This window comes from Populus alba, chromosome 5 (genome assembly GCF_005239225.2).
Source record: "Populus alba chromosome 5, ASM523922v2, whole genome shotgun sequence".
Classification (NCBI taxonomy): Eukaryota; Viridiplantae; Streptophyta; class Magnoliopsida; order Malpighiales; family Salicaceae; genus Populus; species Populus alba.
The window spans coordinates 14,664,721-14,685,714 of record NC_133288.1 but is presented as its reverse complement, the minus strand read 5'-3'; the positions used below and the strand labels follow the sequence as shown (position 1 = coordinate 14,685,714).

General features: G+C 34.3%; 1 protein-coding gene across 1 annotated transcript; it reads right to left on the bottom strand.

Annotated features, from left to right (window-relative positions):
* Positions 1 to 1,558: 1,558 nt before the first annotated feature.
* Positions 1,559 to 3,372, bottom strand: LOC118036718 (exopolygalacturonase). Its single transcript, XM_035042518.1, has 4 exons — positions 3,232 to 3,372; positions 2,759 to 3,067; positions 2,131 to 2,646; positions 1,559 to 1,783 (listed from the first exon to the last, which is right to left on the bottom strand). Exons 1-4 carry the CDS (start codon positions 3,370 to 3,372, stop codon positions 1,559 to 1,561), a joined length of 1,191 nt encoding a protein of 396 aa, XP_034898409.1.
* Positions 3,373 to 20,994: the final 17,622 nt, after the last annotated feature.

Genomic DNA, 20,994 nt, shown 5'->3' with positions numbered 1-20,994 from the left:
TTAGCGTAAAATCTGGTTCTTCAACCCCTAATTACTTCAAATTAGTAGAATTTAGCTTTATTTTGACAAACCTAGCTCCCAAACTTTTCTTTGATATTACGAGTTCTCTATTTTTAGGTAATCAAAATAAACTAATAAGCCAATTCCTAAAAATACCAAATCTAAAAGGATAAAATAAAATAAAATCTTATCACTCCTTAAAGCCTTGACGGTAACATGCTTTGTTTTTAACTAATGGATGCATATTCTCATATTCAATTTTTTTATGTAATAAGATTGAAAATTATGGAAGGATTTTTAATTTGAGAATAGAAATATGTGATTTGTCTTTTTACCCTTGTATAAAAATATCTTACCACATGTCAAATGAAAAGGTAAATAAGAATAGATTACTACGTCAAGATTATTAGTGTCATATTAGATACCAACCCCTGCAACCAAGTTCCTAATGAGGCTTAATGTTTTTCAAATCTTAAAAGTTACTCCTCAAACCTTTAATTATTGTAAATCAATAAATTTAAATTTTTCTCAACATCCTTTTTTATAAGTAAACAAAACAATGCACCAAGCACAAACCAATAGTATTGCAATGTCAAAGAACCAATTAAAAAAAAAAGAAATTGAAGGAACAAAACATAAATACTAAATGACAAAAAGAAGAAGAAGAAATCACTTATATTAATTCAAAGAAGAGATTTAAGGTTTTTTTGTACTTGTAATATGGTAATCATCTACATAAATAGTTATTGGCCAATTAAGAAGATCATTAATTAATTTTTAGTATTTAACCTTATTTCAAAAAACATTGTATGGATTTTTTGCAATATGAAATTTATATAATTTTTGTAAAAATGATAACATTCTTAAAAGAATAAGTTTCTTAACTTAATTCAACTATCATTTATTTTTGGAGATATTATATATTTGGCTTGTGAAATTGTTAATTTTTTGTATTCTACTTTAAGTTTTTCCCTTTTGATATGAATTTATTTTTCCATTTTTTATAAAATACTTTTAAAATGCATACTATTGTAGTTTTAGTTTTTCTATTTAAATATCTACAAGGATTTATTAATTGAGTGCCTTCAATTTTCAAAGTTCAGAAATGTCTGTAGAGTAACAAATTTAATTAAACAACAATCAATTATTCAAGGTTAATAAATATTCGTTTCAGATCATATTTGACAAAGTTAATTAATATTTTTTAAAAAATCATTAAACAAAAATTTAATTATTCAAATTAAAAAAAATAAGATTAAAAGGAAATTTGTACAAAAAAAAAAGGGCATGGACCATAAGTAATAAATTTAAAAAATAAAGGAAAAATCTTGTAGGGTTGCTATATGATTTATACTCTTTTTGCTTCTTCTTTTTTATGCATAAGATTGAAGCTTTATTGAAATTAAATTGGAAAAGAAACCAAGCGATCTTGTATTTAAAATTAAAATAATAAAATTTTATTCATCTGTTTAATCAAAATTACAAGATGGACTTCTCCATCTAAAAACGAGCCTATGAATGACGAAACCAAAAGAATTTCAGATGGAAGTCCCTATCTTCAACATCCGGGTGCGCTCATTATCCCAGAAATTATGGGCTTAACGTTAGAACATTGGGATTTTGCAGGGCCGCCTGGTCCTCTATATGCAAGTTTAATGTCAGCAAGCTCCACCTTCTCACATGGGATGCTACTACTGCAAGCAATCTTAACAACAACCGGAGTTGCGGAAGTTCCCCTTATATTCTTAAAACTTACATCACTGATCTTCACTTTTGATGGAGCCTGCAAAAGAAAACAAGAAAGAACATTAAGACCCCAATAGACTTTTAGTAATCTTCCTAGCACTAAGGAACATAAAAAAATTAGTATGCTTGTGTAGGCGTTCTTCAGAATTACATTATGGATCTAGCATGATGCAACCAATTATGGAATGCAGTGCACAACATGTTTGCTTCACAGTCAATACTATGAATTGCATGCGAATTGCGTTGAAACATTTTTTTTTTTTTCATAAGATGTAAAACAGATTTTGATAAATTGTGGAGTGTTTGATCCACGAATTGGGTAAAATATTGTCACAGTAATTTAATACTGCGAAAATATCCTTATGGTAACAGAAAAGGCAATACCTTTAGACTGCATTGGTTCCATGGGCAATACACTTGATCTATGATGACAGGGTTTTGGACATTGTTCATAACAATATCCTCAAAATGCATGTTAGATGCGACACCACCGTATAAAGCTGGCCAAGATTTTATTCTAACGCCATTTGTAGTATCTGAGATGGTGCAATTCTTGACAAATACTCCAGAAACAGGTTTCTCATTTGGGTATTTCCCTAAACTTCCAACACTGATGCCATGGCCAGGTCCGCATGTTACTCTTGTGATATGTAGTTCTTCAGTGCCGTCTCCAACGGAGATACAATCATCGCCTGTGCTAATTTTTGAATCGATAATGTAGATCCCAGTAGATCGGCCGACGTGGATTCCATCGGTGTTTACACTCTCACCTGGTGCACTCACGGTAAAATGCTGGAAGGTGAGGTTTTTGCACCCCAAGACGTTAACATGAAAGTTCTTGCTATCTCGAGTAGTTATATCTCGGACTAATGCATTGGTGATGAAATCGAACCTTATATTCTGATCCATGTTAGAAGCAAACAAAAAGCAAATGATTAAAGAAACTTTGGTAGCGCCATAACATATAATTAAAAAATAAGGAAATTAGACTTCATAATGATGAGTAGATTACCATTGGGAGGCTGTCACAATCTTTATCTTTCTGACATGTACTTTTGCTCCATGCAACCTTTCCCTGCCCATCAAAAGTGCCGCTTCCCGACAATGTAAATTTATCTACGTACATGAAATTAACCCAATGACCTCCTGAGAACTGATTTGGGTCAACCGGTGCCTTCAATATGCCAGAAACTTGGAGCTCAATCGCAGCCTTGCAAGGACCTGCTAGAGTCAACTTCCGTAACGAGTATGTCCCACTTGGAATAAGAACTTTGCTGGGGTTTGTTGAAGCACAAGCATCTTTCCAAGCATTGGTTAAAGCCTAAAAATGGAAAGCGAAGGGAAATATTTAGAGAGGATCAGTAGGTCTCAAATTCGGGTGTTACGTTGAAAATCTAAGGAAACGTAAATAAGTTCTGACTCGAATACTATATATTCAACTATTTAAAAATCAAACGCATGCATACGAGAAAATATATAAGATACCTGTGTCACTGTGTGATATCTTTTATCGGCACCATATTTAGTCACATCGAAAACACCTTTTGATTGGCCTTTAGCTGTTGATGCTAACAATAAAAATAGTGAGAATGATATTATTGCAAAGGATACAACTTTCAGGCCCATCTTTTTGTCAGCTATGTTGCTTTCTTTCTTCAATACTCTAGGAAAACGAATGAATTTCTTAATCTTCCATGTCGATCCTTTATAGGGCGCGAGGGGAATTCAACACCACTCGTAAATTTATCAAGCAGTTGATGAATTTTGTCCATGTTTGTGCAAGGTTGTAGCTTTGCCATTCAATGTCATTACTATTTTTAGCTTCTCTTGCAATATAGTATATCTAAATGTTCTAAGAAAAATCTATATATATATCGATCACTCTATCCATGGAAGCCTAATTTCATGCAAAGATTTGTTTAATTTAATAAAAATTCTTCTATTTTTGAAGATTTTGTTATGGAAGATGCTGATTCCATTTTATTTTATTTTTGCCCTTGAAATAGTATATAATAAAACTTTAAATAACATCAATCTATGAAAAAAAAAAACATTGACAAGATTCTAAATGCTTAAAAATTAGTTAATAAATATAAAGAGAATTGAAAAAAAAATGAAACTTGAGACTAAGGATACATAAAATTATAATAATAAAAGATTTATAAAACTATTATTCATGCCTTAACTACTATAAAAAAAAAGGGTACAAATTCAATCAAAATATTTTATTACAGAAGCATTATATGTATTTATTTCACTACTACATTTACTAGTTTGACCGACAGAATTTTCTATCGGTGTGACATTACCATTCCGTCGGTGAAATTTTACCGACTAATTCACCAATGGAATTCGTCCATTGGTAATTCAATTTATGTCACCATTATATCAATAAAAAAAATTAAAAACCGATGATTTTACAAATAAAAAATGCGTGCCAAAAAAAAAGTTACCCACTGGAATTATGCCAACAGAATTATTTCATCGAAATAATTTTATCACTGATAATGACATATACAGTAAATTTTTTCCAACTCTCTGGAATATACTGACAGTTCGAGTTCGTCGTTATTCTCATCGGTAATATACCGATAAAATGATTCCGTCGGTGATAGTGGCACATGCAATAAATTTTTTCCAACTCTCTAAAATATACCGACAAAGTGATTCCGTCAATAACACCGTCCATGATAATTAAAAATATATTTTTTAAAAAAAATAAAATTGTATAAAAAAGTTAATATAAAATTGTATAGAATAATAAAAAAATAAAAATAAAATTTTATAAAATTCAATTATGTAAAAATAAATTATCTTAATCATAAAAGCCAAATATTCATTACAAATTTGGGTGTTCAAATAAATTTAAACTAACATAATGGTGATGTAGGAGGCGGAGGAGGAAGCTGGTCGTTCCCGGAACCATATTGCCAAAAAAAAGGTACCATGAATCACTCATCTGTGATCTCATATCCAAGATCATTTGGCGGAGTTTTTCATAATTCACAAAGAGTTGATATTTTTCAGTGAGATTGGTCGTATGTTTTTGCAAGGCCACAAGCTCCTGAGACTAGGTGCTCCATATCAATTGCGAGCTCCCAACAGTTGAGACACTATGGGCCATCCACATGTTCTCAACCATGGTGTTGGAGAGTCCATACACCTGATTTTTATCGAGTCCACTAGATAATCCTGCCTCTATCAACAAATCTGGCTCAAAATCAAGGTGGGTCGAAGGATCGTCCCCTTATTTCTCCCCCAATCCTTAGTGAGCCGTTCATATTGTTCATTAAAATGGGTCATCTGATTTTGAACTTGTTGGTCTAACATCGCCACAAACTCTAGAGTTTGAATGTTCAAAACTGATTGTGAGCATTCAACGATTGAAACATAATTGGTCGTCCGCAATTTTTCAATCGCAGTGTTATAAAGTCCATACACCCAATTTCTATTGGGCCCATTAGATGATTGCACCTCCAACCATAAATTCAGATCGATATCTGAATGGGTTGAAGGATCATCTCTATTTCAAACGGTTGTTATATTTATCCTGGAAAGAAAAATTAAATTAATCAAATTGAAGGAAATTATAACTTAATAAAAAAAATGGTTGAAAACCAACATACCACAAAATGCTGAGCTTAGCTATCTATAAGTGGATGCCCCTCTTTTTGGTGGTTATCACTCCATACATGTGTTTTAACAAAAAGCTCCATCGAGCTTGGCTTACATTGATGTAACCATATTATTCGATAGTTTCACCCGCATTTAACTAGTGTTTTGCGTACATTATTTATATAAAATGCCTTGATATTGTTTGTTTATGTTTTGAAGGCACTTTTGGATGAAAGATACAAAAAGAAGTAAATTGGAGGTAATTGGCAGATTTGACGTTCAGTCGATGTTTTGTGCAGAGCGTGAGTTCTAGAGGTTGAAATGAAGTGATTCCAATGGCATTAAAAAGCTAACATCCATACCTTTCTAGAAACGTAATGCAAGAAAAAATAAAAAGAGAAAGATCATGGAAATCACATCCTTCAAAGTTAAATCTCGCAGTCTGCCAATGTTGACCTTTGCCCATTCAAAATTCAATATCTGGAGCTTCAGAAGTCCAATTGATGCAAACTCAATTTTTTTGGATTCCTTACTCAAAGCTATATAAACGCTCCAAAGTTCAGAAAAAAAAGATGTCATATGAGGGAGATATGATTTTTCAAAGATGACAGCTGAATTCTGCCACCAAGCAGGTTGCGTGAAGAAACGAATCTTAATTTCATCCAGAAGCATCCAAACCAACATACAAGTGTTTCCAGCAATTTAGCTCCTCTAGTAAATATTCTAGAAGGTCAAGGAAGGTAGCCACCAACCTCAAACCAGCCGCCAGCCGCCTTCACACTACCACCATCTATTGATGTTCACACTTGAACTTTGATTTTTCTTACTTACAATTTGTGTATAAATAGAGGGAGAGTAGAAGGAGGTGGCAGCAAGAAGTGAAGAAACACAAACTCTCCCCTCTACAAATCAGAAATCATGTATTCTTCCATCTTTAGTAGTAGTTGCTTAATAGATATGCAAGGCTAAGCTCGTTTTCTTGGTTGTAAGGACACAACGAACCTTCGGATTTCAAGAACCGTGAGATTTATTCTTCCTTTTATTTTCAGTTTATGTTATGAATGAGTATGTTTGTTTTCCTATGCATATTTCCTATGATTGTTGTTGATGATTGCTAGAGCGGACTTTAAGTTATTATTGTGAGCAATCTATTGTTAAGTTTGATATCAAAACCGGAATTGTGGTATATAAACTTGTGAAGCAACTAAGCTTGATAATTGTAGCGGGAACTACGTTATTAAACTTAGGGAGAACATTTCGATTCAAAGCACACACAAACTGACAACTTGGTTGTTAAGATTAATGAATTTATCTGGATCTTAAGGCTGCCATTGGATTAAATCATTAGTGCGGACACTGTGATTGTTTGTTGGTTAGGGTTAGTTATATGGCGGATCCATTAATTAACCAATATTAAGAAAAGATAAAATTCATAATATAAACTGGAGTTTCGTTTCAAGGATCGGTTCTAATTTCCATTGGTGAATGTGTGCTTGCAACCAAGGTTTGTTTTCTTGATTATATTTCAATTTTCAAATTGATTTTGTTTGCTAGTTTAATTTTCTACCATAGTTTAAATCATTGCAAATCAAACCCCCCATTGCATAACGTATAGCATAAAAATCTGAACTAAACCTTCATCATGGGATCGACCCCTTGCTTGCTCTATACTATCTTGTGTGTTTTAAGCTAGGGTAATTAATTTGTGCAACCGCGACATCGCAACACACATCTAAGAAACGTTACTTGCAAGATAAAAATATTGTTAGTTAAATATACTTATAAAAAATATCAAGTAAAAAAACGGTAATAAAAAAACAATCTTACCATCCGCTTTGGATCCGAAATAAATGGTACGGAGCTGCCATTATATGTGGTAATGAGACCGTGAACATCCTAGTGTTGATTCTCCTAGTAGTTGAAGACAAATTTTTTGTTATGGTTAAATGGATCGTCAAATTAGGGTTTCAAGTTAACTAAGTTATAAACAAATATTTTGGTCCTGTTTAAAACAGATGGTCATATTGGGATGTCAGGTTAATCGAGATGAAGATAAAGATTTTGGTTATAGTTAAAGTGGATTGGCAGATTAGGATCTCAAGTTGACTTAATTATAGATAGAGATTTTAGTTGTAGTTAAAAGGGATCACTAGATTAGGATCTCATGTTGACTGGACTATAGACAAAGATTTTAGTTCTTGTTAAATGGGATTGATAGATTGGGATCTTAGGTTGAGCGAGTTAAAGACAGAGATTTTGGTTCTGGTTTAGAGAATCGTCAGATTGGGATTCAAGGTTAACGTGCTATAAGACAAAGATTTTAGTTCTGGTTAAAGGACATCGTCATATTAGAATCTCATGTTGACCGAGCTATAAACAAAGATTTTGGTTCTGGTTAAAGGGGATCGTCAAATTGGGATCTCAGGTTGACCAAGCTAAAGACATAGATTTTAGTTCTAGTTAAAGGGGATCACCAGAGTGCACCTCTTCCTCAATAGCCTTTAAGCTAGCCAATAGCCATTTCAACCCTAATTATCACTGGCAGCTTCGAGAATAATTGGAGGCTTAACCTATTGGTGAGCCAATATATTTCTACATATAATATATAGATATATATATATATATATATATATATATACTATATACGTGTAGGGCAAATATAAAATAGTAATGGTGGAGATTACAACATAAGAGTTATGCCTACAATATTTTCTATATAGGTACATTCTTAATATCATGCCCCTTTAAGCTAAGGGTGGGAGGCTCTACTAAGCTTGATCGAAAAACAATAAATTAAAGGAGTAGGAAGTGGCTTAGTACAAAAACTTAATCTTACAAGTTAATCATGAGAAGAAATAAAGCGAATCTGAATCTCTTTCTTTGCAACCTTGTCTCGTACAAATTGATAACCAACCTCAACATGTTTAGTATGAGCATGAAAGATAGGATTTGCAGATAAATAAGTAGCACCTAGATTATCACACCAAATAACCTCAAGAGGGGCCATCTATCAAGGCTTTATACTCAATGCCTCATGTAAAAGCTAAACATATTGTGCGTTGTTTACTTGATTTCCATGAAATGGAGTCTAACCAAATGAATGACTAGATATCGCTCCATTAGACTTGCGAATCATTCAATTACTACCGCCGCAATTCACCTATAAAGTCATGTAGAGCAAAGGAGGAAACTGCAATTGATATGCAGATAGGTGGTCATACTTATTGAGATAATGCAGAATGTGTATTAACATACGCCCAATTTAAGAATACTGTAGGCAGCATACATAGAACTGACTAGACTTAATTAACAAAAATAAGCAAATAGTCAGTCTTGCGTAAAGGTGAGATAGTTAAAAAGCACCTATATATTCGACAACGTCGTATGATTAAAAAACATGGATCTGCAGTATAGTGACTTTGAAAGTAGAGAATCCGGAGGTATCAACCAGTTTGCCAAGAAGTCATGGTTAGCTTGAGTGGTGGGAATGTCAAAAATATTTTATGTTGATTCGTGGCAACATCATACTCATGAGTAGTGGACTGAAACCTTATGCAAAAAAAGATATGAACGACACCTAAGTATGGAAGCTTGAACTCTAAAAACTAAGTAATTGTATAGCCCGGTGAAGCTAGTAGAGTGTGCCTACCCGCATGTAGAATGTTAAATATAAAACTAGAAGATAAAAGATATCAGCAACAACAAACAAGAAATAAAATAAGGATTGTGTCACGTTGGAAGAATGGAAAAGCCAATAGAAGCAGGTAATCATTCAAACGAGTGTACCATGATCCCCATTGGGGTCGGATTCTAAACCATTTAAGACTTATGCCAACCGGCCACCCACATAGAGGGAAGGGCAAAAGTTTGACCAAAAACCTAGAGCGTTGTTCATTAGGACCTCTTCGATAATTAACACCATTAAGGAAGACATTTCATGAATATCAAGTTGAAGAATCTTCTAATTACACGAAGACTGCAATGGAGAAAAGACTAATCAGACGGCCTCGCTCCTGCTTAAAACTAGACTAAAAGTTTTATACATAATCAGCCTTCTTGCTGAGTAAACCTTTAACAAGGCCAAACATGTTTTATATCGCTCAACACTACCATCTACATGACCGCTTTTATCCTGTACACCCACCGAATTACCAACAACCATTCATCGAAGTTGAAAAGGGAATCTAAGGGACCAGTGTTATTAGAGCGTAAAGGTTGAATTTCATTGCACATAGCACCATGCCACGCCTTATACATGTCAGCATAAGAAATAATACAATGGGGCTTAGAGGTTAGGAGAGGACATTTACTATGATAGGTAGGTGCCAGCCCAAATGAGGCCACATATATTGTTAAAGGCAGTTTTTGGCTAGCCATTGAGGCACAAAAAAGAACCAATTGAATGCTGATGAGCGGCGACCAAGGGAGAAGAATCTGAACTTGAAAGCTATTGAAAAGGATAAGTAGAGAGATAATAAAGAGTTGCCAAGACCGTGTAGGAGATCTATCGAAGACCTAAGCTCGCCAAAATAGATGTAGGAGAGCCACTGCCGCCAGAATCAGGTTAACTACAAATGATAAACCTTGTCAAGATGTAATTTTGAAGGAGGAGAAACCTGTCCTTAGTATATAACAATCATTAGAGAAACATGGAGATCGCCGGTGATAGAAGGGTAAGGTGGTGATGGTGCTGTGGTATGTGGCAAACAAGGTTGGGGAATGAGGAGCCATTTCTCTAGAATTTGTGTGGAGCTGAAAGGTCGGGGGGCAAGGGAAACAGAACTGTTGCTTACGGTGATTGGCGAGTCAACTTGGAGTGAAAAAAATTGGGAGGTAACCAAAGGTGGGTTGAGCTATCTATTTAGATTTTACAAAACGAAAACACACCTTCATGAAAACAAACATGGATGAAAAATTATATATGGTTGAGACGCATAAATCAAGACAATGTAGTACCAAGATGAGAGGAACTATATTCTAAGAACTCACCTGGAGTGATGAACATAAATCCACTATGAGCATGGTATGGACTCAAAAAAGGAAAAAAAAAAACAGAACAACCAAATGTATACAGAAAATCAAAATCAAGAGTACGATGAAAACAACATTCAAAAGAAGACTGATTTTAAAGGACAAGAGTAGCCATGCAATTGATGAGATATACTAATGATTCAAATGCATAATTCCAAAATCATCATGAAGCACTACATTTTCCTAGGAGGGTAAGACTTATTTCAACAATATGATGACGACGATGCTCAACACTGCCATTTTACTTCAGTGTTATCGAGGACAAATTAACAGTGTTAGCATGAATACCAGTAGTTTGAAAGGGAAACTGTTTAACTTACAATATTCAACCACGCCAATCAGTTTGAACAGATTTAGATTTTATGGAAAAACTGCACGCTCACAAGCACTTGGGAAAACATTGGAATTATATAAAACACATCAGCAATTTTGGCAACAAGAGGATTAATACTATAAATATTTTGTATGTGTGTCTGGTAAAGTTAACAATAGTAACCAAAAACCATCAGAGGCAGAAAACATAAGAGCAGGCCCCAAACATCATTGTATATTAAATCAAGTGGAGCAATAGTTTTATGACTCATAGGTCACAATGACAAAAGTGAAGACTTGCTAAGCAGACATGCTTGACATTGAACAAGAGAGCGTCTACATGTTATTTTATTTTTGAAAACTAACAAATTGAAAATACGGGAAAGTAGGATGACCCAATTGATGATGCCACAGATCAACAGTTGCAGAGACTCAAGGATATGGAAAAAACCTTATAGTCATCAATATGCAACTTATCATTACCAAGATAGGGTGCAGAATCAGTTAAAGTTGAAAGATCAGGCGTAACGTGTTAGTTCGCAGCAGTATCTGGGAACTAAGTAGGGGCAGAAATGGAGCCAACAACAAGGATGAGTAGAGGCCTAAGTTGGTGCCACTACTGCCCCAACATACCCAAAACTAAGCACATTAGGGGGTGGTGTGGCCGAAGGAGAAGTAAAGCTAGCACTTAATATTCTGCTCAAAAGGTCAGTAAGGAGGCCATTGCCTAGAACCAGCAGCACAATATCTCCGCCGCTTATGGATTCTGCTACCAATTACCTTACTTTCAGCCTATGAGAGTAGAGGAATGAAAACCATGAAAATTATACATGTGTTGGCTACTATACCGGTTATTATTGGGGCACCAGTTGTCGCGAAAACGACCTAATGCGGACCAAACTAGAAACACCAGCAAGGACCCATTACATGTTCCAAATGGACCAATGACTCGGTCCAAGACAAAGACATTAAAAGATGTATTGAACTGCATTGGTTTTGAAGGTTTCCACCAAGTCAGAATTGGAAGGTCCATTGGAGTATCAAGAGGAGACCCTAGTACATCTTATCCATGTGCAAGAGGGGTCCAATACAACCTTATTTGGGCCATGAAGTGAGGACAACAAAGGAAACAAAAGAATCCTACTACAACTTGGAAACAACATGGTGGCTACCTTTTTCTTTTGTTTCTAAGATTAAGGGGCTGCATGGAAGGCTATAAATAAACCTTCAATCAGTTTTGTACTATTTTAGTTCATTCTCTTCTTCTCATGGCAGAACATGGATTTAATGTTAGGGGCTTTATTTTATTTTGTTAGTTACAACCCAAGGTTTGTTTGGGCTTAATTAATACTTTGTTTTAAGCTAGGATCCAAGGCTTGTTTGGGATTAAGTTATGGCTTTTCTCATATTAGGGTTTTGGGCTAGTTTTGAGTGGACCTCATATAAGTCCACATAAGGGGTCCATTAGGGTTAATTCTTCAGGAACTATTTTAACTCATGTAAGCCAAAATTTCAGCAGCTTTGATGATTATTATTCTGAATTTTTCAGTTTTAACGTGTGAGAGTGATTCTTGCATTCTTCAGTTCTTGAACGAACTAAATCTGACTTATCGAAGATTAACTGGCTTTGTGGCGTCATTCTACTCATTCCAATAGTGTTGGTGCCTTGGGGTAGGTTTCCATTGTGTCACACTCCTATCAGACCTATTTCGACTTTCCGGGATCAAATCTCAATCTTGATTGTGGGTTGCATGACCACGTGATCACGAGGTTCGCATCATGACCTCTATTACAACTAAAATTGGGGTTATGCTGATGCTGGGCAAGATGGTGGGGAGCAAAGGACAGAAAAGATGGTGTGGGCAACATAGGTGGATTTGCAGCCATGGATAGAAGGGAAGTCTTATAAAAACATATTATGAGTAAAAAGATGGCTATGAAGGTCAGAGTATGATAGTAGTTACCAAGTCCTTAAACTCACCATAAAGACCACGAAATATATAGAGGTTGAAGTATTCAAAAGAAAGGGGTCGACTAATAGTAGCCAATTCATCAAATAATGACATGACGTGCTGCATATATTGAGCACTAAGGCATGGCCTCGTTGAAGATCTCGAAAAGACCTATGAAGTTGCATGATACGAGAATTCAATGGAAAATGGAGCGTTTTCTCAAGAATACGCCAAACACAAGAAGTCTAACATTCTTCCACAAGGTGCAGTACATCCATAGAGAGAGATGAGAGTAACAAGCTTAAAATAAGTTGATCATGTTACTTCCAACGAAGAAAAGAAGGGTTGATTGCCAAAGAGAAACCATTAGAATTATAAAAAATATAAGAGGGAGGACATGGCATTAAGTCATCGATAAAGTGGAAAACACTTTGACCATGAAGATATGGCTTCATCTGTATTCACCACATAGAGATAATCGTGGTGTTTGTAAAGCTTCAATGAAACCACTTACTAAGTGTTGAAACAACATAATGAGTTAGAAGGAGTTGTCAAACCTTCCTCATATATCCCCCATGATGTGAAAAAGGATGATAGAAACATGGGAGAAGGAACCATGGTGCTGCTCTACAAGTAGGGGTTGTTGCTGGTGTGAGAAAGAATCATCGGCAACCACCAAAACACCAACCAGCATCTAAATGATTGATGTATTATGCAGTCGCCCCATGGCCGCCCAAGGGGTGCATCCCCTCTGTTTTTCACCACCTCGTGGTAGGCCACGGGTCAAAGTTTAGGCAAGTGGGGTTATGGTCGGCATTGTATTTATGCTTTTAGAGAAAGAGGGAGAGAAAAGCAGGGAGAAAAAAATATTTTTCTTCCCCTACCTCGCGCGTCAAGGGGAAGAAGAAGACCTTCAGTGTCGTTCAAAACGACACCATTTGGGTCTTTCTTTCTTTCTTTTTAATAGTGGATGAAACGTCGTCGTTTTGGACAAAACATGTCATTTAAAAAAAAATGGTGCCAAAAACATGTCAACATCCAAATGAGTCCTCAATATGTGATTTATTCAATCAAGTCCATAATTTCAATTTTGATTTGGATTCAATTGCATCCCTGCTAAATTCAATTGCTGGCCTAGAAGTTAGCTGCCTTTTTCACATTGGTCCTTGGTCTTGAATTTATGCAATTGAACCCTTAATTGATCAATAAACTTTCAATTTCTTCCATTTAGTCCCTGATTTGGTAAATTACTGCTTTTCTATTTATGCACATTTTTCATTTTGTTCCTTGGTTTCGATTTTCTTCAATTAAGTTCCTAATTGGCCATCAAACTTCAATATTTATGCAATTAAGCCCCTTAATTTGACCAAATTAAACTCTAAAAAATTATAATTTAACCCCAGAACTTTAATTTCTTCCAATTAAAACCCAAATTGACTTGAAAATTAATTTTTCTTGCAATTAAACCCTTCATAAATTCAATTTAGCCCTTCAATAAATTTAATTGAGTCCAATAAATATATGATTTTAGACATTTCTTCCTAAAATTGATTTTTTCTTATCAGTCAATGATATACTGTCAAATTTCAATCCTTGTATTTTTAAACCTCCTTAACCAATTTTTAGTTATTTTCTAAGCACTTTGTCATCCTCTTCTCACTGTTGTTATTTTTTCGATTTGTTTTTGTTTTTAGTCCAAATATATATATTTTTTTATTTTTGGAAAAGAGAAAAAATGAATTTGGGGAGTAACCTTAATTAGTACTTTAAAAGTGCATTTTTATCAAGGTTTTTATATCAATCATTTTGTTATTTGAAATATCAATAACTCCTTAACCTAAAGCATGTTTTATAATAACAAGTTTGATATTATAAGACACCTTAATATATGGTAACTATTCATTTTAAATGCAGGCCTATCATATAAATCAAATGATTGAGTTGATTGATGAATTCAACTACTAAAATTATGAAGATAAAGAGTAGTTGAAGCTTAGAAAAGTGATGCTGGTTCAATCCAAACTAGAACACTGTTTGGTAATTGGGTCATATCTGAAGCTATAGATCTCGGATTTAGGTCTGCTTTATATGGATGGAAAGATAAGACATAGACTTAAAACTTTCATGTGGAGTCCAAGATTTAAAAAGGCTGTTTCAAGTCCAAATTATAGCAACAACAGAGAAGTCCAAATCTATCTTGCAACCTAGACACTGTTTAGTGTTCAGCCCATATCTCAAGTTCTAGAAGTCCAAATGACCTCAAATTTTTTTCCTGGAAATATGAGATAATTTCTTAGAACTTTCATGGTAAAGTTGGTTCAAATTCTGACGTTAGCAATGACATTTTGTTCAGATAAGAAGATAAGGATTGTCACCAAGTCAAGATGTGACCAACCACTCAATAATTATAAATCAAATCAATAGTTTCAATTTTTGGCCTATAAAAGGAGGCATTGGCCATGCATTTAGGCATCTTGGTGTTCATATTAAGATCATGCTCTTGCTTTCTTTCTTTGTATTTTGTAATGTTCAAGTTTTATTAATCTCTTACTTATACTTTTCATTTCATTTCCTTTACTTATATAATTATGTTCTTATCTTGTTTATTTATGTTTCTTTCTTTTATTATGTTTCTTTCATTTCCTTTACTATAAACTCAACATGGACTTTAATGCTTGATACTAACATGTTTTATATTTATTATCTTGCTCACTCTTAATACATTACTTGTTAAATGGTTAATCTAGATTTGTGTTGAACAACCCTTGGTACAACAAATACTTGGCACTTTCATAGCCCAACTATATGGTATAATCAACACTTGTGCTATGAAAGAAACTTGATTTGTTGTTAACATAAGTTATCACCATGAATACCTGATAATATTTACAAGTATTGGCATTACTCAAATTAGATAATTAATATAATCATGTTAACAATTTATAATCCCATTGAAACCTCCTTTGTGTGTGGTTTCTAGAACCAGCCTAGCCTAGAAAAGAAAAAAAACAGGGGGGGATTATTTCCCCCCTCCCATCCTCCTACATGCAATATCGTTCTGCATGCAGGAGAAACTTATGCCGAAAATGAAGTAAAAGTGGAGGGGAAAGAAGAGTTACCTGGCGCAGAGGAGGCGATGCCTTACTGGTCTAGCTGCTTTGCTGGCAGTGCTGCGATGAAGGCCGATGGCATTGTCGTGGTTCATGGTTGGTAGCTTCAAGTAGTGGTGCTGCTGTTTCAAGCGATGGAGAGAGAGGTTACTCTCTTCCCCTCTCCTCCAGTGTTTCGTTTTTCTTTCTATTCTTTCATTGTCAAGTGGTTTCCCTCTTTGTACTCTCTGCTCTTCTGTTTAATTCTCTCTCAAACCCTCTCCTGTTTCAAACTCGTCTTCTTTCCTCTCTCTCTCTCTCTCTCTCTCTCGTCTTCTTTCCTTTTCTTTTCCTCTCGTTTCCGTTTTTTAATCCCTATGCTGGTGTTGAGAGCAGTATTTATAGGGCAAAGGAGAGTGGGGCCTTCCTGCCCTGCCACAGCGTCATGCCAAGTGGCCAATGGGAGTGCATTTAAGGGTGCAACTTTGCTGGTTTCTCATTATGAAGGGGTGTGGGGCTTTAGGTTTTGGCAGAGCATGCAACAGGAAGGAGTAAAGAAGGAAAAAACAAAAGCTTTTATCTTTCCCCTGTTGCAATGTCCAGGGGAAAGAAGAAGGAGGAACAGTGTCGCTCAAAAGCGACACTGTTCTATTCTTAAAAAAAAAAAAAACATGAAATGGCGTCGTTTTGGACAAAACACACCGTTTCATTTAAATATGGCACCAACATGTCAACTTCCAAATCAATCCTCAATTTATCCTTTGTTCATTTAAGTCCTCAAATACAATTTTGATTTTAAGAATCAATTTAATTGCATCCCTGCCAACTTCAATTGCTAGCCCTATAGTTGGTCGCCTTTTTTCACTTTAGTCCTTGGTTTTGAATTTGTGAATTTTGACTCTCAATTGATTTATAAACTTTGAATTTCTTCAATTTGGTCCCTGATTCGGTAAATTTCAGTCCCACTATTTACACCTCTTTTCCAGTTTGGTCCTTAGTTTGGGATTTATGCTATGAAGTCCCTAATTGGCCACCAAACTTCAATATTCATGCTTGTGAATATTTTTTTATGATGTCATCCTCTGATTTTTTTCCTATCAAATTTGATACTCATTGTTTTAATTGCTATTTTTTAAATTATTTTTTTCATTTCATCTTTCAACATTAAATTCCTTGGAACTTGAGCTTCTTGATTGAGCTTGTGTCTGAGATTTCATGAGTACAAGTTTAGAAGAATAACTCAAGTTTTGAAGATTAACTCAAGTTTAGGAGATTCATCCAGGTTTTGTTGTTTTTTTTTTCTCATGATTTTCAAGGAACTTTAGCATTTATTTAATTAGAGATTGGGCTCCATTATTGTTTTTATTTGCTTTCTATAGGATTTTGTTTTACTACTTTTGAAAATGATCGAGTTATCTCAGGTCTTTTTATATGCCATTTTTATGTTAAATTTAGTGTTTGTAAATGAATTTTTTTTAATTTAATTTAATTTAATTAATTTATTAAATATAAGTATGATATGCTCACTTCATGGTTTGTTTGGTTTTCTTTTTTGGTTTTTCCTTTGAAGCCGCATCTGACCTCTTTCGATGTCGTCATACAAGATTTCATAATGGCATTAGAACTGTCTCAAGGAACTTTTTATAGTGGTAAGGCAATGCCTATAGCGGAGCAACTATAAGTCTTCAACAAACTTTTCTTTTTTTTCCCTCCCAGGTATAACATTAACAACTGTTTTTTATAGTTAATTACTGTCAACTTTTTCATTCACTTTATTTATTGTAGATGCTTTAAAAAAAATATGATACGATCTAAGTAAAGTCAGATTCAGATTGTGGCGTAAAATTTCCTACCATCTATTTTTATGCTATTGAGCATAACTCCAAATTAAATCTTTGGATCGAGCTGAAACTTTACTAGAAGATTTCATATGTATTTGTCTATGCTAGGGTAACCTTTCAGGTGAATTGAAGTCTATGAAGGATGACACGACCAAAAGCTTGATGTCTCTTCCCAAGTGCAGGAGTGTCGAAGTATAATAAATAACCCGGCAAGACCCGGTCGAAACCACAGAGAGGTTAATTGTATAAATTATAAATAACAAGACAACAACAACAACAACAACAACAACAACAATAATAATACTCAGTACGTGGCGTTGTTATACCTGAGAATGATCTAAAGATCGGGTCACAGGTTTCCAGCCTATATACTGACTTTATGAAAAGATCAAAGATATATATTATATAATATAAACAGAATGTAAATAATAATAATAATAACAATGATAATAATAATAATAACAGAAGATGAAGAAATTAATGAGAACTTTGAGATAAAAGATTAACGTAAGGATTAAACAATGATAAAAACAAATGTCAAGGTTAGAGGATCCACTAATGGTACTTCAAACAAGTATAATATAAACTCTTATTACTCAAATTGGAAACCACACATAAAGGAGGTTCCAATCAGATTATAAATTGTTAACATGATTACATTAGTTATCTTATTCGAATAAAGCTAATACTTGTAAATGTTGGCAGGCATTCATGATTATAACTTATGTTAACAACAAATTCAAGTCCCTTTCATAGCTCAGGTGTCGGTTATACCATACAGTATGGGCTATGAAAGTACCAAGTATTTGTTGTACCAAGTGTTATACAACATAAATCTAGATTAACCATTTAACAAGCAAAGTATTAAAAGTGAAACAAGATAACAAATATAAAACATGTTAGTATCCAACGTTAAGGTCCATATTAAGTTTATATTATACTTATTCTTACACCATTAGTGTACCTTTTTCACCTTTGACATAATTAACTTAACTAAACATAATGAAAAGAAAGAAACATAAATAAACAAGATAAGAACATAAATGAGAAAGAAGTTAACTAAGTAAAAGAAAGGAAATGAAGTGCATAAACTTGATATTAATGAAAGCAAGACATAAGCAATACAAAGAGAGAAAGCAAGAGCATGATCTTGATCTGGAAACCAAGATGCCTTAATACATGGTAAGTGCCTCCTTTTATAGGCCAAAATTTGGAACTATTGATTTGTTGACTAATTGATGAGTGGGTGGCCACATCTTGACTTTGGTGACAATCCTTATCTTCTTGTCTGAACAAAACGTCATTGCTAACATCATAATTTGCCCAGAATCCTCAGGAATGTTCTAGGAAATTGTCTCAGCTTTCCAACAAAAAAAAAAGATGAGGTTCATTTGGACTTCTAGAACTCAAGATATGGGCTGAACACTAAATAGTGTCTGGGCTGCAGGACAGCTTCGGACTTCTTCGTTGTTCCTTCAATTTGGACTTCAAAACGGCCTTATTAGATCTTGGGCTCCTCATGAAAGTTGTAGGCCTTTGTCTTACCTTTCCATCCATATAAAATGGACCTAAATCCAAGATCTAGAGCTCCAGATATGATCCAATTACCGAGCAATGTTCTGGTTTGGACTGCACCGGCATCTCTTTTCTAAGTTTGGCCATCTCTTTGTCCTTCCACTTTCAATACTTAAACTCATCAATCAATCCTTTTATTTATGTGATAGTCCTGCATTAAAAATGAGCATTTACCATAAATTAAGGTATCTTATAGTATCAAACTTGTTATTATAAAACATGCTTTAGTGAAGGAGTTATTGATACTTCAAGTGCAAAATGATGATATAAAACCTTGATAAACATGCACTTTTAAGTACTAATCACACCCCCCAACCAGCTTATTACTAGTCCCTAGTAATCTAAAGCGTTAAAATAGAGAAACAATTTGCAAGTATCACAAAGCAAGGCATTCATCATTCAACTTCTATTAATCTATCCAGATAAACAAACTCTCACTAAATTTATATTACTGCTTCATACTTCTTAAACAAGATATTAATAAACCTTCTTTTTACGTGCTCAATATATGAAAACATAGATGATGGGGCTTTTGTTGGAAGAAAACAATATTATGTTCAAATGTTTAAGGTGAACTTCCTTGGGTTGGGATTATTATTATTATTACTCTTTTTTTTTTCTTTTTTTTTCTTTTTTTCTCTTTTTTTTTTAATTTTTATTTATATACACATACAACTTAAAACATAATGTATCTTTAACCCATGTAACGAGTTTTAGGCTAATGACTCCCAGACCAGTTTGGTCTTAGGGCATTAGGTGTTGAGACACCCCTACGAGCTTAACAACTCGGGTTGCAGATACTGATACGTAGATAGTGCAATGTTTGATTCCCTTAAGCTTTTCTCCTTAACCCATGTAACAAGCTTTGGGCCAATAACTCCCAAGTCAGTTGACTTTAGGGTATTAGGTGTTAAAACACCCCTTCGGGCTTAATTGCTTAGGTTAAGGAGGCTACGAAACCAAACTTATCTACGTTTTTATTATCATCAATATTATCATCTTTTTTTTTTCTTTTTTTTTTTTTTTTGCAAATTATATACTAACCCTTACCCTTAGTTGTTACCTTCAACAAAAGAACATAAATAATGTAATAATCCAATGTGCAACCCACAATCATATGTTAAAGTGTGTGTGTGAAAATGAAGGTTTAATAATACTTGTTAAATGAGTATATGAGCAGAATCAAGTGATAACAATGCGAGAGTTTGTAAAACTGAATATTTCAAGAAGTATTCTAATAGGCCTTGTTATGAATATTGCAAATAACCATTAGAAAATTTTTACTACGATGCGTCTCAAGAATAATTCCTCTTTACTCTGCCATCCTAGTAATAACAATTTTGCCAAATGGTTTTTAAAAACAACAACAGTTGGTTAGTTTTTTTTTTTTTTTTTTAAACTACTACCCTCTCCCCCCAACCAAAACGAGACATTGTCCTCAATGTCCTAAGGTAGAAAGATAGAGTATAGAAGACATCACCTGAAACAGCAAACAATGACAAACCTGAAACACACTTAAACAAATATAAGAAGTAACAAAACAAAATAATATGCTATTAATAACACAAAAGACACAAGGCTTCACAGATGAAGGCTCAAATCTAATCTAAGCTTTTTACGGCTTTCCTTAGCTGACCAATCTAGGCGACTCATGCAAGGATCAATGATAGGGATGAAAGATTGTAGTTGGTCACTCAATTGTTCAGCAGTAGCAGCAGAGATTATGATTTGTCGTGCCGAAGATGTTATAAATTCCTGTTCCACAGCTTGATCAAGGAAAGATAGCAACTTATCATAAAAACCATTAACATTTAACAAACCTATAGGTTTATG